Source organism: Mangifera indica, chromosome 2, assembly GCF_011075055.1.
Source record: "Mangifera indica cultivar Alphonso chromosome 2, CATAS_Mindica_2.1, whole genome shotgun sequence".
Taxonomy (NCBI): Eukaryota; Viridiplantae; Streptophyta; class Magnoliopsida; order Sapindales; family Anacardiaceae; genus Mangifera; species Mangifera indica.
The window spans coordinates 1,578,194-1,597,580 of NC_058138.1; the positions used below are offsets into that span (position 1 = coordinate 1,578,194).

General features: G+C 31.3%; 1 protein-coding gene and 1 long non-coding RNA gene across 12 annotated transcripts; both read right to left on the minus strand.

Annotated features, from left to right (window-relative positions):
• Window positions 1-6,578: 6,578 nt before the first annotated feature.
• On the minus strand, window positions 6,579-9,919 carry LOC123208400. 10 transcript variants are annotated; one of them, XR_006500779.1, is made up of 9 exons: window positions 9,605-9,919; window positions 9,000-9,298; window positions 8,671-8,757; window positions 8,456-8,529; window positions 8,147-8,324; window positions 7,735-7,886; window positions 7,487-7,629; window positions 7,156-7,210; window positions 6,579-7,073 (listed from the first exon to the last, which is right to left on the minus strand). It is a non-coding gene; the product is annotated as an uncharacterized LOC123208400 (long non-coding RNA). The 10 variants fall into 10 exon arrangements; XR_006500782.1 differs by having other exon boundaries at window positions 8,671-8,895; XR_006500785.1 differs by having other exon boundaries at window positions 7,735-7,859; window positions 8,671-9,298.
• A 212-nt stretch (window positions 9,920-10,131) lies between these two features.
• Window positions 10,132-19,387, minus strand: LOC123208394 (disease resistance protein At4g27190-like). Of its 2 annotated transcripts, XM_044625881.1 has the most exons (9): window positions 18,264-19,386; window positions 17,844-18,168; window positions 14,571-15,934; window positions 13,708-14,184; window positions 12,164-12,805; window positions 11,084-11,873; window positions 10,684-10,738; window positions 10,373-10,417; window positions 10,132-10,279 (listed from the first exon to the last, which is right to left on the minus strand). In XM_044625881.1, coding segments are annotated over exons 1-9 (4,350 nt in total). In that variant the 5' UTR covers window positions 18,915-19,386; the 3' UTR covers window positions 10,132-10,278. The 2 variants fall into 2 exon arrangements, 1 of the variants encoding a protein (XP_044481816.1); XR_006500777.1 differs by lacking the exon at window positions 11,084-11,873 and having other exon boundaries at window positions 18,264-19,387.

The following is a 19,387-nucleotide window of genomic DNA, read 5'->3' on the forward strand; positions in this document are numbered from 1 at the left end:
GATTCAGTTTAATACCAAGTTCAAATTGAGTTGAAGTCTCGATTTTACAAATCAAACCGAGTTTGAATTAAAATTCAACTCATTATCTCAAGCTAACCGTTATTTGCTACATATGATTAAGTTAACCCTTTGTCTAAATGAGATTGATCTAAGGGACTAGAAAAGAAATTCTACCGTGCAAAAACAAGAAGCCTATGATAGGAACCTGAAGTTGCCTCACCTGGAGCCAGCAGCAGCAGCTTTCCTTCTGGAGATCCTCTCCCAGACTACAGAGCCCAGATCAGAACACAGAGGCAATGACAGTGATGTAGTTGTATTTGGAATTTGTTTGTAAGCAAATAACTGAATCAAATTGTGATGTAATGAACAGTAGTCTTTGTATTGATATCATGTATGAAATGGTTACAAAATGTCTCAGCAACTTTCTGATACTTCTACATTCAATCACAACAACACAATTAACAAAAATACAGCAGTTCGGCGATTACAGCAGCTTCCACAATTCAATTCTTCCTCCAGCAATCAGAGAGGCTGGTCTCTCCCTTCCTTCCTATGCTGCCAATATCCGCTTACCTTTTTCCTTCTTTCCCATGGCTGATATACCAACTCTCTTCTCACAGTGCCTTCTCCATTCCTCTGAAAGTTGGAGACCTACTGCTTCTACAGTTGGAAGGTGGTTCACCGTTGCTTGCTCCTCCTTTTGTGGCTTTACAGCTGTTACTCTTGGACCATTGACACTTGTAATTCCTACCGTTGCTGAATTGGTTGCCTCGGCTTTGTTTCTCTTTCGTACATAAACCTTAGCTCTGACAGCCTGCTGGAAATAGAAGTACAATTTCACATAAGGAACACTTATCAAAGCTCGAAGCTGCTATCATTCATAGTAGCTACAACTGAAACTTCCCTACCTCCTCAGTCTCCATCACCAAGATATTGAGCAGAAAATTGAGGTGCTCCCTCAGTAGTCATTTCTGCTATATGCAGATCGTCTTGGCTTGTATAAGCTGATGATTTTTTCTGGGGAGCAAATTCGTCTAGCCTGTAACCGTTTTTTAAAATCTTCCCATCATCCGTTGAAGAAAACAGAATCAAAAGTTAGTATATAAGTAAGATATCTAACTAGATAACACAAAAAACTTAAATGAAACCATAAATCACTAATTTCATCTTGCATCAAGCTAAAAGCAAATTAATGTTTGGATAGAAATATAAACTGGATCTGAAAAGGCTAACTAGGTTCTGTCTCAGATGTATATAGCCCAGAAACCTATGGTCTGTGCAGTAGAATACAACTACATAAGAGTGCGGTATAATCTAATGCTATAAAAATAAGCAACCTATTAGAAATGTGCACTTCTGATGTCCTGGGCAATATTGGGCAATGCCATAAACCAGTTCTGTTTTCTTTCCCAACTTCAGTTCGCTGCATTTTTCAAGATCAAGTACAAATCCAATACAACAAATCATTTATTAATTGCCAAAGTCTGAACTTCAAACACCTGTGACCACATATGTTAAACCTGAGCATTCACTAAAAATGGTTTGTTCTACAGATCCCATGGAGGACCAAGTTGCTAAAGTTAAAAAAACCTATACTAGTCATAGTCAGCCTTACCCAGTCATAAATTCATATAGTAGTCAATTCCAATAGTTAATGAAGATCCTTAAACTTCAATGATACAGGAGTATATTCTCAACAATACCTAAAACAAACACTTGTATGCTAAATTTAACATATCCTAAAAGGTTTCACTACCAGAACACATTTAAGCCCCAAACATTTAACACCCAAACCAAGAAAAGACCTAAACCATTTGTTCATTCTACATGCATTTATAAGATCACTATCTGACATGTATTACCATTTCTAGCTTTCTGTACAACAAAACGGTGGTGACCAAAATGAAAAACAACCAAAAAACAAAAGGCTTCAAAAAGAAACAAGAAAACAAGAGCAAGAAAGGGTTTAAACATACATCGAGTCCTTGTTGGTATGCCTCTCCTCTGCCTATCTCATAAGTGTCTAAAAGCCAACAAATAAGACTTTTATAAGTTTGGGTATTCATCATTATAGTAGTCTGTCTTCGCATATTTGTATACATACCGATAGATAGATAGAAATAGTCTTAAAACAAAGTCCATCCAAATGTTCCAGTTATCAAATGAATAGTCTCACCAGCTCTGGAGTTTCAATCATGCAACCTTAACATGACTTTTACATAGCTAAACCAAATGTACACATGCTTAAAAATTCTCCCGTTGTAAATTTCAATAAAACCACCGGCTACATTTTCTAATTGTGGGTATAATTATCAATTTCAAAAGCAAATTACTAATAATAATCTAGCAATAAAACATGAAAATCATATTTCCAAACAATAAAACTATAACATCATTATATAAATCCTCGATGAAAATTCTTGAAATTATGAGCCCACTTGGCAATTAGAATCTAATGAAAATGACATTAATTTTGACTTGTGATCGACTCCCAATGTATTAAAAGTCATTTGACACCAACTTTATCAATATGTCAAACAGATAAGAGAACAACTGGGTAATTTCATTTGTGAAATAAAAAACATTAACATATATTAGCATACATATTCAATTAGTTGTAACCATATATATTTGAGTTGACAAAAATGACTTAGATTTATGACAATTAAGTAGACGAGATTATAGTCAATTTTGAAAGGGTTACAGAGAACAAAAGGGAGAGGATGGCGTTGGCATTATAACTTGTTTGAAATGACTATAAACTAAAGAACAAAATTAGATACTAGAGTAGATTTACAAGATTCATTTGTAAGAATAGAGTCATTGTAATGTGCCACTGGAGATACCTAACTCTATAATAAATTTATAAAATTGGATAATATCACTAAAATTCTTCATATGATTATAACATTTAAATTTTGATTAATATCATATATAACCTTATAATTTATTAATCAACTGAAATTCTAAAGGCAACTTATATATATTTTTTCAAATATGTTTAAGAAGAAATGTAACCTCATATAATGCCACACTTACTATATGATTTTGATTAATACCATATGATTTTGTATTTGCTGTGCAGATAGACTGCATTTGGGCTATTGTTGGGCCATGTTTCAAGTTAAAAATTTATTGGGCCTAATGCTTGCATCTGTTCATTTCTTTTTCCTCCCAAATTCTCTTAGTTTTCTTTTTACCCTTTTGTTTCTCTTCTGCAAAAACTGTCATCAATCCACAAGTTCTCTTCGTCTTTTGTAAATATTCTGTGGAAACTTCAATTTCATTCGCACGTACAGGTTGTCACTGAGACTGACTCAAAAAATCATAACGCTTTCAACCATCGGCCTGGAAATCTCTCAAAAATCGATAAGAATCTTTTAGCTTTCTTCACTACTTTCTCTGCATGATCTTTCTAACATACTGTCTTCTGTTTGGATAATCATTAATTCGTTTTTATAATGATGTAAAATGTTTGATTTGTGTTTCGATAATCATTAATTCGTTTTTATAATATTGTAAAATGTTCGGTTTCTGTATCAGTTCGTATTGTCCTGTCCTACATCTCTGGTCTGTTTTAGGGCTTATCATTTGTTTTTTTGGTTGTTGATGGATGTTTTTATTCATGTTTCGATGAAAGATTGATTCTTCTATTTAACTTTTTTTATGCCCTAACTGTTTCTGCCTTAAGCTTGCATTATACAAAAGTATTGTTTTGTTCATGTTCTGTGTTCTCACTTTTAAAATTGAAGTCTTGCCTTTCGTGAAATATTAGTACATCATATGTTACCAAATTCTGTGCCAAAGTTGAAATTCTTATCTTGATATTTGGACCATAATTGTTTGTCTTGGTCACATGTTTTGTCATTTGTGGTGTTATGTTTGGATAATCATTAATTCGTATACATAAATTGTTTTTATTTATAATGGTGTCATTATTTGAATTTGTAAATTTAGGTTCAGAAATAAACCGTACAATTATAATTGAATATTTTTTCCTGAAGCTCCGAAGATTTTTATATATAATCAAAAGGAATAAAATTTAGAAGACTAAATTTTAGAAGCTCCAGAATAACAACAATACAGCAGAGTCAAGTGATGAACCTGGCTTGGGCTCACATCCAATTTGTGCTTCAAAGTATAAAGATATGGGCCTGAACCAGTGATTATCACAAAGTCAGAATCATTCCAGTTTAGACACTGATAAGGAAACTGACCTTTTTTATTACAAATTGGCTAGAGATAGATCTTGGAGGAATACAGGGCTAACCTCTATTTATGCATATGCACGTCTGATTTTTTATGCTTTTCGTAGGGCTTATCATATCTCTGGTTTGTATTAGGGCTTATCATATATCTTTTTTGTTGCTGTTGCAGCTATTGTTCATGTTTTGTTAAAAGACTGATTCTTTTATTTCATTTTAAATCTTTGTATCTGCACTATTTCTTTCTGCCTTAAGCTTGCATAACATGACATGAATGGATTTTTTGTTGTGTTCACATTGTTTCAACGTTTTCTGTTTGGATAATCATTAATTTGTTTTTTATAACGTGGTAAAATGTTCAGTTTGTTTTGCAATTCATATTGTCATCTGCTATTTTGTTATTAACAATTTTTTCAGTTCACATTGTGTTTTTCACGTTACATAATTTGAATGGAATGTTCCTTTTTTGTCTGACATTCAGTTGCAAATAATTTTCACCAGAACACAATGGTATATTTTCTAGATCCCTAGAGTGTAGCACTATTGGTGCGAAGAGAAATTTTAACCTTCGTGTTTATGGTATAACAATGTTGCCTACCGAGAATGAGTGTATTATGTAAGGTGCTGTTAGTTTAAGCTTGCATAAATTGAATTTATTTTTTGTCATGTTCACATTGTTTTGTCTTGTTTTAGTGTTTTTCAAGCCTATAGGCAATATATTTGGGTTATTTTTGGGTTACAGTTTCAAGATTTGAGGGAAAAAAGTAGGTTTTATTCAAAAAGATTAGTGGGCCCGCTGCATACATCTGTCCATTTCTTTTCACTCTTTAGTTTCTCTTCTACAATCTTCTACAAAGATTGTTGGGCTCGATATAGGTCATATTAGGTTTCTCATTTTATTTGAATAATTTAAACTAATTATTGCAATAATTTTGTTTTATTTATTATCATATATAATTTTGAATTAAAAAAAAAAAAGAGAAATTCTAATTTAAAGTTTGGGTGTGTGGTTATTGGTTAAAAAGTGAACTGAGCTGGCGTATATTTTTAGCCAAAATATAAATTTACAAGATTTTCAGTGGGAGAAAAACTTAAAGATAATTCCTTCTCATCCTTGTCATTTAAAATTATTACATTTTAGTCCAATTCTCTCAACTGTTATAATTTTGCATTTATATTTCTCAAATTATTATTATTTGGTCTTATTCTTTTATTGATTCTTTTAAGTCAATTCCATTGATTCTTCGTAAAATGGACTAAATGAAATGGTACATCATAAATCATAAAAATATCATCAACCTAAAGGTTTCATCTCAACTCAAGGTTTCATATTGTTTTTACAGTTACATTCAAATTAAGCTAACTCAATTTGGGTTTAATAACAATTTCATCATCAAATTTGGACATACCTTATATCACATGAAATCTTGTTATTTTTTACCAGGAACAGCTTGACCCACAGCCCCTCTTCTACCAAGAGTAGCAATAATAATGTCATATGGTATATACCAATAAAAGTCCTTTAAGATTTCTAAAGAGGCAAAAATACATTTCTATATATTAATGTTCCAACATATGTAGATATTAATGTTTCAACTTTTCATATATGTTGAGATACTTTGTTATTATATCTCATAACTACATACAAAAATAATTACTTCATATCAAATCACGATCATCTCTTTAATATAATTGTCATACCTTATAGAGGTTTACAGGAGTAATTAATCTCTAAATACACTCTTTCATACTATATTACTTTACCAAAATCAAACTAGTTAAAAAAATTATTGCTTCAAATATTTCATTGTGTCACAAACACGGTAATAAAAATTCATTACAATTAGATCAATTTTAACAATTATTATATTACAAGATTGGATAATATTATAACAAGCAAAGTCAATAATTTAGATTAAACAAATCAAATTCGAATAAAAATAGATCAAACTTGATTGAAGCTTAAGCCAAAGATTGGATTTAGTTTCATAAATAAGTCAAATTCAAATCGATTTAAACATTCGACTTTAAACTTTATTTGAACTAAGTTTAAAATTAAAACGCTTTTATAATTTAAATCGAGTTTGTGTTAAAATATTTCAATGTTAGGTTAACCCTTATTCAAAGTTAATTTGATCTAATTTAACCCTTCTTTAATTTTGATTAAATTAACTTTTTGTCTAGATGAGAATGACCAAAGGGATAAGATTCACTCTTCCTCACAAACCGTTAAGATTTTGTTCAATTTTATTATCATCTATGTCAAATAAAGAAATATAGTTATACATTCAAAATTTGACTAACCAGAGAATAAAATAAATCAAATAAACTAAATTTATGAGAAATAAGAAACAAATTTGAATTCATGCACCGTAAAAAAAATGAGCTTGAATAGAATTTGTAATCACTTAGAGAACTACAAAGTGTAAATACACAAGCACAAAGGATTATATCTATGAACTTCACACTAAAAGTGTTTATTCTCTTACAGAAAATTGTAACAAGAACTCTAAGAAATATGCTGAAAGTAGAGATGCCAACCCCCTCCCTCTTTTGGCTGCAAATCCCCCTTAAAGAATTATTGTATTCTTGCTTGCCTCTTCTTCATCTTATCTTCCCTTTTTATAGGCTGTTTTGGCTTTGTTCTATCGATCTTGCTCTTGTTCTTTTTCCTTGAATCAAGCTGCTGATCAGGGCAAGCCTTGATTTCAGCTCCATTATCTGCCCTGATTTCAGCTTCCTATGTTTAATTTCTACGCTTTTCCTTTTGTATTGGAGGCCTAGCACATTACCATTTCATTAATGTATTACTTAATTTTACTTGTGCTATGATATGTTCAGAGTTTTCATTCGTTTCAGTCAAAATACCTGGCAAAGCATGTTAATTTTCGTCATCTGAACATTCAGTATCTGAAATACCTTTAAACTGAGAGACAGGCAAGATACTCACTACGCTTCCTTTTTAGGACTCCCTCCCTTGCATCTGAATTAGGTAGTGCATATCCCTGTTATCAGTTCATACATAAATTTTATCAGGGAAAAAAATATATTCAATAATATGTATATTGTACTTAAGAGGCCAGATTATGTAAATCCCAGAACTCAAATGGAGAATCACTTGAATGCATGCTCGTAAAATGGTTCATTTCAACTTTTGAACAATAAGAATTGACTACTACAAACTCAAAAAGGCAAACAGAACATAATGAAATGTAAGGAAACAACTGCAGAACTATAGTCTATAGCTGATACCTCGAGCCTCATTAAACTAAAAGGCATACCTACTCAATATGATTCCCAATATGACCATGGAAGCAGAGAGCTCCTTGGTAAATTTCATAACCCTTGCAGAATCCGTAGCTCTAGCACCCATGGTGGACTAAGCACTTCCATTGTTTGGCTTGGTTGTATCTTGATCTTCCACCTGCATAATAAGTAAAACAGCAAATCAAATCCTTTAATATTTAAACTTCAAATGAAACTCAAAATTATGAAATTGAAAAGAATGAATAGTTATCATTAATAATACCTCTATGGAATCATGCATGTTATTACTTGTCCAAGCATCATTCTAAGAAAAGCTACGTCCAAAACTTGGGGAATGTATGCTTGGGTCCTCTTTAGGAACTGCCCTTCTGGTCAATAATATTTTACCTGGGAATACTGCAACCTTTAAGCAACCTAAATTACAAGAACAGATAAAGAAACCAAGTTACAACTTACGACAGTCCTACAGCTAGTACCAGAAGACAATGATGAAAACATTTTCCAGAAAGAGATTACGAGAAGGACATGCTAGCACAACAGATAAAGAAGCATCAATTAATTGAATGCTTAACTGAAAAACGAACATAGATTAGTCAATTCATGACAATTGGATGACCTCAGTTCAGTTTTCCAAGGGAATGAACCTAGAGCTTTTAGTACTAACAAACTCTTACTCATTGATTCATAAGTGATTAAAGCAAGAACCATGAGTTTTGTCATTGACACAACATCGTTTGGCCAAGGCCTAGAAGAGTGGACTTTCCAGCTTCACTAACACCCATCGATGTCATAAGCACAGTAGGCCTTAATCCAATAGATATATCAGAGAGCAGTTAGGAGTTTCCTCTTCTCCTAAAACCAAGGGAAGTAGAAGGTAAATTAATGACTAAACATGTTAAAATGAAGGTATTAGATTTGATGCCTTTAAATATCATGCAATGAAAATAACCGATTGTGAATGCAGAATGGCTAATAAGGAGTACCGTAGGGAAGTCAACATAATAGTTCATATTCTGAATTGCTACTGATTAGGGTTTAAAAGTTAGGACCATCCCTCCTGTCAAATAAGATAAGACAGAAAAAAAAAATCATAATAATGTAAAACATTGAAGTGAAACAAATGCAACTGGAACAAAAATGGATTAAAATCTGAACTGCAAGAAATCAAATTCACCATTCGAAGGAGAATCAAGTTTACCGTCATTGGAATCTTGACTTGACTATTGGCCGGCTTTTCTTGCAAAATCATCGCACAAGATGATCAGGAGGCAGCATTTGAATTCAACTGGGTGAACATTGAACAAACTTCAGTAGCATTGAATTCAAACAGCTGCCATAGCAGAAAATTGAAGAAATACACATTGAAGGAACAACTTCTCTTAGTGCCAATTAGAATCAGTGCAGTAGCAGTATTGCACTTGATCTTTTTGAGATATCACCAGCCGAATAAATGAATTAAAAATAAAACCTGAAGTACTAACATTTAAGCATGGAAAAACAAATGATTGTAAGTTGTAATTCACTTACCTTCTGAAGAAAGTCAGTTACACCTTGTCTTTGAGGACACCTGAATTCACAGTCCTTGAAAAATTCTACAACTTTATTGCATTGTCCTTGATACACAACCTTTCCTTCCGCATCAAAATGAAGTCATCAAAGAGTTCAAAGGTTTCTGGAACTGGGTGAAGAAGTAAAAATCAATACAGTAGCATCAGTGATATGCACCTGCTGCTATGGCCAAACAACAATCTGATATGCAGTTGAACTGTCTAAACCATTTGATATTTCATCCAGAAATAAGGCTTTTGTGGGAGCAACCACCTCTCCTGCATATTTCAATGTAAATTAATCCTGTAAGGTTTATAATAGCAGGTATCTAATACTTGGGACCTAACACAGTTAAGATTTTAACTTAAAACATTTGCTCGATAAAAATCAACTACGAAAAAATGTGGTTACAGCTTCAACAAAGAGAAACAGCTTTAAAACATGATCTGTTTGAAGGGTTGTTTTATTGTCCTTCGGCAGAAATTGCTTATTATAACAACCACTTTCATGAATATTTCATACATGTAGCAACAGCATATAGAACAAAACATTTGATACAAACAAGAAAAATATGCTGAAGATACCTTCATATAAGTATCTACATCTGGATCCGGAACAATTCGTGCCTCTTCTCTTTTACTGACTTCTATCATCATAGCTCTGAGCCTATCAACTGCTCAAGAGAATTGATAAGGCGGCTAAGATTAAACTTCATTTAAGTAAATTTAAGGAAGCCTACTTCCTCGGTTTTCAGCACCAAGACATTGAGCAGCAAATTCAAGTGTTTCCCTAAGCCATCTTAGAAATATGCAGATCTTCTTGGCTTACATAAGCTGACTTTTTCTATGGAACAAACTCGTCCAACCGGTAACCATTGTAGGAAACTTTTTCTCTGTTACCTGTGAAGAAAACAGAGGTAACACTGAGTACATTAGGAAATCAAACTAAGATAGCACGCAAATAAAGACGTAAAATAGCTGAAGATAACAGAAGCAAAAATGAGTAAATTCGGAAATTAGAACATTTATTTAAAGAGATGGTGTTATGAGTTAAATAAGGAAAGAAAAAAGGGAGAAAGAGTGAAGTTATGGCGGGGTTTTAATGTATGGTTTTGCCTGAAACTTTCTTTGACAAACTTCAACTGTTGTTGCCGTCATCAATTGATCGTTTGAAAACCCTTCAAACATTGCTGCTTTCTTCTTCATCTTCCATCCTCGCCGTCTGGCTCCAGTCCTCTTCTTCTTCTGATGATTCCCAGTCTGAAGAATCCTCGACAGTGACATTAAACATATGTTAGTGTGGAAACAATGTAAATTAAACAAATGCGAAATTAGTAAATGAAAGGAAATTACCATATTTGAGAGTTCGAGGATGGGAGAGACCGAAGTAGGGGGGACCTGTGTTGGTGGAATCAAAAGAAAGCTTCAGGAGTTGTTGCATTTGAAGGAAGCAGCATCCATTTGAGAAATTGTTTTTAATCGTTAATTTTTTTACAAAAAATGACATACAGGGGGGAAATTTTAATTTTCAAACTTAGAGAATGGAAAGTGAATTCAGCAAAGTTTTGGTGGGACATGGTCATTCTTACTTTCTAAATCAATTGAATTTATGAAGGCAATGTATATATTCTTTTGAAATAAGTTTAAGAAGAAATTTGACTAACCATATAAGTTCTTTTATACGTTTGTTTCTCATTCTATCACAGAACTCTGAACAATCTGTAATCACAAAAAATAACACATTAATTTATTTGTAAAACAAAAATTATAGAGAATTAATGTTCCTTTCAATGTCTAAAATGACTATAATATATCAATTAAACAAGAAGATGAAGAATTTCCTTAACAACCACCTCAATTCTTAAAAAGCACACATACTCAATTTATTTTAACTTCAATGATACTTAAACTGTAATATTGTAGCTTTGGTACATGTACTCAGAGGATTTTAATTAATGAAAAAATCAATAATAAAGATCATTGAGGATTGATTGTTATTAATTCAATGAGGGAGAAAAAAAATCTACAAAAAACAAAAACATTGTTAAATAAATGAATACATACCATTTTGTAATTGTTGTATGATTGAATCGAGGTCATTTGTACAAACTTTTTTATTCACCTTCTGTAACCTTGGCATGTCTAAGCCTTCTCCAGAGAAAGTTTTCATCTTGAAGCATTTAGACACATTTAATGATTCCAAGAATGGGAAATTTAAGGCGCAATTCCCAGAATAGAAGCATGTGAGACTTTTTAATTTTACCAAGGTCAACTCCTTAAGTTTCTCAAAAACAATTTCATCTTCCTCTTTGTCTCCTTCATTTGCTAATACTTCTATCATCATTTCACATTCTCTTATTTTCAACTCTTCTAAACATACTAGACTTTTGGCTATTGAGGATGCAATTAAGTTTTGCAATCCATTACAGTAGATCACCTCCAAAGTAGTAAGATTTTTGAATGATGATGAACATGGCAGTAGAGTCATCAAATTGTGACAATATGCTACAGTTAAATCACAAAGATTTTGAAGAATTGATTTGAACTGAAAGTCTTGTTTCCAGATGCACTTTAAATTAAAAAGTCCCCACAATTTTAGAAATTTTAATTGTGCAAGTGCTCCAACATGTTCCTCACCTTCTTCATATGAGAATATCTCTTCGTATGAACTCACTTTTAATTTGAGTCTTTCAAGAGTGATAAATTTCATAAGGATATGAATTGGAATATATGCATGCTCATCATTAATCAATTTAAGAGATTTTACTTTGCCAAAGTTCTCTTCAAAGTCTCCTTGCCAAATTGATATGATATATTTTCCACTTAATGTCAATTTCTCCAAAGCAGAGTTAACCTAAAGAAAAAATATGTCAATCAAATTAAAATTAAAATTGCTCTGGAAAACAAATAATAATTTTTTATGTATATTTAAAAGGAACAAGGAGAAAAAAATGATGAAATGATAGATTATTAGAAATATAAAACAGTGCTTATAGTAATAAGTGTGTGGTGGCCACTAGTATATGCAAAAACTAATTCTTTTTAATGCGGTATTCTTAAAACACAATTTATTATAATTAGAGAAGAAAATATGTATTCTTAAAACATTAGAAATATTATTAAACTAATTAATTAAATACATACCTTTTTTTTGTTTGCTTGTTGTGTAATTGTATTCAAGTCATTCTCCCCAATCTTTACTAGCTTCTTCTCATCTCTCCAAGACTTCCTATAATGGACATTGTGTAACTTTGGTGTGCTTAAGCTTCCTGAAGAGAAAGTCTTCATAGTTGGACAATCTTTTATAATTAACTCTTCCAAAGATGGAAAATTGAAAGAGCAATTTCCAGAACAAAAACATGTGAGACAATTTAAATTTTCAAGTGACAACTTGTTCAAATTGTTAAAAACAATTTCAATTGTTGTTTCATCTCCCTCGTTTTCTACTATTTCAGTAAGCAATCCACAACCTCTTATTCTCATTTCTCTTAGTTGCACCAAGCTTTCAGTCATTGAAGGTGTTATTAACCTCTTTATCAACCCATGGCAATAACTTATTTTCAGAATTGTAAGATTCTGGAAATAGGTTAAGAATGACAGTGGACTCATCAATCTATCATTGGAAGCTACAAATAGAACTTCAAGATTGTAAAATCTTTGAAGGAGTCCAACTGAAATATTAGTGTGGGAGATTTCAAGAGTTTTAGATTCACTCAACCAATTGATTTCTCTCACATCCCCTTCCCAATAATCCCCCAATCTAATTGCCTCCAAATCAGAATTAATCTGCAAATATATATACAAACAAAATCCAATGAGTTCATTATAATCTTAAAACAAAACTTTAATTGTTGCAATTTCTTGCACATAATTAAATTCATGAAATATAGTACTATAGTTAATTAATAATTAATCAATACTTTTTAATTGTCAAAAAAAAAATTGTGAAACATATGATCAAATGTGTAACATATAAGATAAATTTAAATAAGAAAATAAATCAAATTTGTAATATAAATATAATAATGGAAATTATACTATTATTAAGATATTCTAAATTCAAAATAAGAGTATAAGTAGTTTAAATATGAAATTATTAACTATCGAGTGATAAATTATTCATAAAAAATGCAGGAGCAGTTTACTTTACTTATAAATTTGGGCTAAATAGGCCATCTTGTTGAGTTTTCTTAACAAATGTGTGTTGAACCGAAATTCATACCCCTTTATAGAGACCCAATTTAAGATATAAACTAGTCTAGACTAAGTCCAAGAGATAATATCAGCCCACAAAAGTAAGATAATCCACCACATGGTCTTAAAAAACAATTTTTTAATTATTTTAATTTATTAATTTCCTAGAATTCACAAATATTAATGTTAACTCGAGTTTTAAACAATACAAAATCTTAAATTTATGATTACTTCTCAATTTTTTTTCTAATTCAAAACTAAAACAACATTGGAATTTTTAAACTTTGTACTATAATATATTTAATTGACAAGATTTTTATAATAATCTATCCAAATTCAATTGATCAATCATTTCATTTTATTTTAATTTTTTCTAATTTTGGTTAAAGTAACAAAAAACTTTAAAAATTATATACTTAAGTGAGTGTGTGTATGTGTATCTAAGGACTTTTCTTTTTACACTTTTCAATAAAGAATAAACATGAGATTAGTACCTTATGTTTCAAACAAATGGATTTTGACTCTGAAACTTGAACTTCATCCTTCTCATTATTATCTTGGAAGCCTTCATATCTTGAAGTGAAGTTTGGACATTTTTCTATCTCCAACTCTTTTAACAATGGTAATTCCAAAACATGTGCTCTTTGATAGAACACAGTAAGCTTGGGTAAATCTCGAAGCATCAATTGAGTTATATGTGGAAATATAGAATTAACAATTTCTATTCCTTGTTCTTCTTCTTCTTCTTCTTCAACAATCTTCTCCAAAACCTTACAATAATGTATCTTAAGACATCGAAGTTGTTGGAGGCTTTTAGTTATGTAAAATGGAAACACATATTTTATTTTATCACATCTTTCTAAACTAAACCATGTCAAATTTTCATAAGAAGAAGTTGAAAGCTGACTCTCCCAAATCTTTCCAAAGGTAATGTTGATCAATTTCAAACTCATCAAATCAGTCAAAGTAACCTGCAGTCAAAATTAATTATTGTTTCAATATTTACAAACTCATGAGAAAAATTAAAAAAGAAAATAACAATTAGTTTTCATGGATTTATAGATGACATGTCATAAATATTAACAATGTGTTTTGTTTTTTCGTCTTTAATAGTATCAACTACAAAATCAAGCATGAAATGATGAAATCAATTTGATAAAGATTATATAATATAGAGACTGAAAAGAAGTACTTAATAGTGAAATTGAATGGAAAATTTAAATCACCAGGAAAAAAAAAAACCCAAAATAGAATGAATTATACAATACCACAACTATATATTAGCAAATGAGAATGCACATAAAAGAAAATAAGAACATAAAAATTAATAAGTACAATAAGTTATAGTCAATCAAACCTTTTTGTTAAAAAGTGGCTTGGTTTCATTGGATTGCAAAATAACTTTTGAAGCCTCAATATCATTCTCTTCATTTGAAGATTCGTCCAATAGCAAAGCTTCAACATTCTTGATTTCATGTAATTTTTCTAAGCAAGTGGTAGAATTAAATTTAAATTGTAATGTCCTCCAACACTCAAGTTGGTCGTTTCCAAAAAGAAACCACTGCCATCGGCCAATTGATATGTTGTACCTTTTAAGCTCTTTGGAAAAAAAGCGTTTAGGCAACACATTGATATCTTCAACATCCAATTCCAAAATGGTGAGCTTGGACAACCGCTTCACTTCCTCAAGTAATCCATGGTTCCACTCAATAGAACATGACTTTATATAAAATGCTTCCAATTTGGATAACTGAGATATCACATTTGGAGCAATAACTTTCAACTTTCTACAATAGCTCAAATCTAATAACTCTAATTGTGTCAATTGACCCATATTTGTATGAAACTCCTCAATCAAAGTATTTCGCAAGCTAAGGACCTTTAGCTTCTTAAGTTTTTCGATAACAGTAACATCTTCAATTTTGCTACCATCTAAACACAATGTTTGAAGGTTAGTCAAACAATCAATTGATAATGACAACAATGACTGTTGCATTTCAAATAAATTTAATACTTTGAGCTTAGGCATCATAATGAGAAAGCCCTCAGGGATTTGGAAAGAAGAACCCATCTGACTTGCCTGAAAAAATTCAAGTTTTAGACAATTTAATCCTTCAGGCCAAAGTTGAGTAATAATATCATTACCGACTAATGAGATTGTTGTGCATAATCCAAGCTTATCTTTATCCTTCCATTCCTTTTCAACATCATTTTTCTCTGTATCAACATGGTAGTCTATGTATGCACATGTTACAGCAACAACACGAATAACATCATGCATAGAAAATCTTCTTTTACTTCCTCCATCAAGTAGTAAACAACGGTCTTTGAGTTCATCGACCCAGACCTCTAGTCTACTCATTGCTTCTTTTATGGTTAACTTAGATCCTTCAAGTATCCCCATGCTTTTGATATTTTTCAATAAGTCTAAAATGGAAGCGTCATTTTCCATTAAACTACAAATTATAAAAGTTTTCTTGAGCTTGTCATCTTCTAAATAATCATAACTCAACTTAATCTTTTTATATGACTCTTCCAAAGGTCTAGTGAAGTTTGTAGGGGGAGGCGGTTGTAGTAGTCCCAAAGCATTTTCCCACCAAGATCTTTCGCTCTTATTCCTTAATGCTTTTGCTATTGTACAAATGACAATCGGCAAACCTCCACATTCTTTGCATACATCATTTGGTAAAGAATTCAATTCACGTGTTTGACTAACGTCACCTGCAGAGAAATATAAGTTACAGATTGCATTTTTTTATTTACATGCGCACTTTAGATTTAAAAAACGCTCTAAATGTTGACTTTCAATCTTTTCCAAATAAATTCATCAAACTTTTGGTCTTAATGAATTCCACTTTATAATATCAAATATTATTCCTCTTGAAATTTTATTTGCAAAAAAAAAAAGTGAAAGCTGGTAACATAATAATTGCAATATAATCTCTCTCTCAAAGTGTTAGAAAAAGATACAATCAACATCTTAAATGTAAAATAGTTTTATTTAAAAAACTTTAGAAAAAAAGGTTCTTAAAATTATTTGGTAGTACACAAATTTAGTGGAAATTTTATGTTTATTTATGTTCTAAATCTATTAAATTGTGCACGTTCTCAAAGTCAAACTTTGAAAAAGTTTAATGCCTTTACATTATAACAATTATGACTAAACTTTTACATGCAAATCAAAATATTGCATTGAGTAAATACATTGCCCACCCAATGTTTGATCTTAGAACACTTTTCTACCTCTAGTTGGTATAAGTAACATTTTCACCCAAAATCAAACTATATTAATGAAAATGTAAAAGTATTTACTTTTAGAAAAATGGTGAATCACATTGTCCCACCCAAGGTTTGGCCTCAAGAGCAATTTTCATCCCTTAGTTGATATAAATAACACTTTTCCACCCAAAATCAAGCATAAAAACATTTTCCCAACCAAAATTTAATAATGTTATTGAAACAACGTATTAGGAAGTAAAATTACCATTTTATCCTTACTATTTCATTTATCAAAATTAGCATATAACCCTAATTTAACAAAAATTAAAAATAATTTTTTAAATATCCAAATTATATAAGCCTTTTATTTTCCTTTCATTTCATCTTTACCCCTTTTTTCTCTTTTCCTATATATAGGAGTATCTTTGTCGTATAATCATATATGAGAGGTAAACTATAATTTTGAAAATATTGAGGATATTTTCAAAATTTTGTAGGGGTCACTAGAAATTCAAAAACGTTTAGGGGTCTTTTTGAAAAATTTTGAACTATTAGTTTGCCCAATAATAGTTTTAAAAATAATAGTTACATCCCCACAAAATTAAACAGAATACAACAAATTATGTGTATAAATGTCATGTCACAAATATTGGGACTATACAATAGTTCTAAATTATATAAGGGTTTGAAAATATTTCAGAGATTGATTTGTGAGATTTTAAACCTTTTAAAGGTAAAATTGTCATGTTCAAAACATTTGAGTCATATACAAATTTTGGTATTTGTTTCAAAATATATTGATTATAAAATTACTATTATACCCTTATGCAATTTTTTTCGGAGTTTAATTTTGTATGGAAAAGTATTTTTAAACAAAACCTTGGGTGAGAAAATGTTATTTACTCTTAGGAAAACAAATACAATAAAATCAAATATAAAAATTTGATATCTAAAATAGGGGTGGATTCAGCCTGAGCGAAATCTTAAGTTGACTCGAGCTTGGATTGAAGACATAAGTCTAGACTCAAGTTCAAGTTCAATCACATTCGAGCTGATAAACAATGTCACTAAAAAGTCACTGATGGTGTGAATAATATTGTTAGAGTAGTTGATAGTGTTATCAGTTAAATAAATAGTGCCATCAAATGAATAAACAAACTAACTTTAAGTTGGGTTACTCTGTAACATGAATATAATAAAACGTGATCTTAGACACGAACCTTACCCTTAAACTAAAATTGTAAAGTTTTCTATCAAACACACAAGTGAAATTAAAATTTGAAATCAAATTTTTTCATGTAATAATTATTTTAATTTTTAATATTCACATCACTGTACAATAAATAATTTTAAAAAATTAAAATGTGTTGACCTTAAAAACATACAAGTGAAAATTTTATAATACAGTTACCTGCCATTTTGGTGAATAAGGTCCAAGCTTCATCATCCTTTAAAAAGTGCATCCCAAAATTATTTGTAGAATCCATTCTCTCCAACACATTTTTGTTTCTTGTTGTGAACAAAAGTTTATTTCTTCCACGACCAGCTCCGCAAGGAATTCCTATCATCTTTTCAAATTCTAGAGGTTCCCAAATATTATCTAGAATTAAAAGAATATTCTTGCCATTCATTCTTGCATATAGCTCATCTGCTCTGTCACTTTTGTTTTTAAATTCCAGACCCAAGTTGTCTGCAATTGTTGTTTGAATCTTCTCTATATTAAGAGATTCAGATATCTGCAAGATTTAAAAAATATATATATACGCCCAGTCAGAACCAATATAAAGTAAACCTTTACAAATAAACAATATTGTACTATATGTTTCTTTACCTCTACAAAGACAATGTCCTCAAAGAGCTTTTTCTCCTTGGCTTTCCTACCGGCTTCTTGCACAAGAGTAGTCTTCCCAAGACCACCCATCCCGTAAACACCAATCATGAAGACATTGTTATCATTTAAAGCATCCCAAACATTCTTCATTGTGGAGTTTCTTGATTCAAAAGCCAAATAATCTTCACTAGATCTAAGCCAGATCTTCGGTGGATTAGTAGGATAGGAAACTGGATCCAAATCCTTTTCTTGCTGGTGGAGTGGAGCAATATCATCTCGCTTTAATTTGAATGCTTTGTTGCTTTGTTTGTAGTGGATGATGAAGTTGGGGCACAATCCCTTGAAACATCGAGGGTTGTTTGCTTTCTCTTGAATCAGCTGCTCTGCTTCAATAATGGTCTTCTCCACATCCTTCTGCCAGTTTTTGACATTCTGTTTGATCTCTTGCACATTTCTTTCAGCTGCAGTGACCTTACGTTGAGCTTCGTCTCTTGTATTCTTCAGCTTATCAACTTGTTCTTGGAGACTGTTAAAGTTGCTCCTGTAGTTGAACACGTACTTAAATTGACGCCAAATCGGAGCAGCCAACCACTCGCCAACTTGAAGGAGTGGACTCACCACACCACCGATACTCCCAGCAACATCAACCATTTTTTGAAGTTTGAAAAGCACAGAAGAGAAGTAAAGCAAATGAAAATAATTAAAATACACTGAAATTAACAATAAATACAAGAAATGATAATTCTTTCTAGTAATCGAGAAATGACAGAAAGCAAAATTTTTTTTTTTGGTTGTAGAAATTAGAAATATTGAAACAGAAAAAAATAAAGAACTAGAAACAGGGCAAAAGGATTCTGAAATAAAGAAAGTAAAACAGAGAAAGTAACAGGGCAACAAGATGCAAACTAAAGAAATCAGGGGAACTAGTTTCAGGGAGGTTTGTGAGTGAAAGTATTTCCGAATTATTGAGAGAGAAGAAAATTGAAGATGGTCAAGAGAGATCACAGTGAACAAGAATTAATTGCTTATAACTTTAGTGTGAATGATTCGTCTATGAAAGAAAGCACCACCAAATTCAATTGATTGATTGTGGAAACTCACATGTGAACAGAGGATTGTAGAAG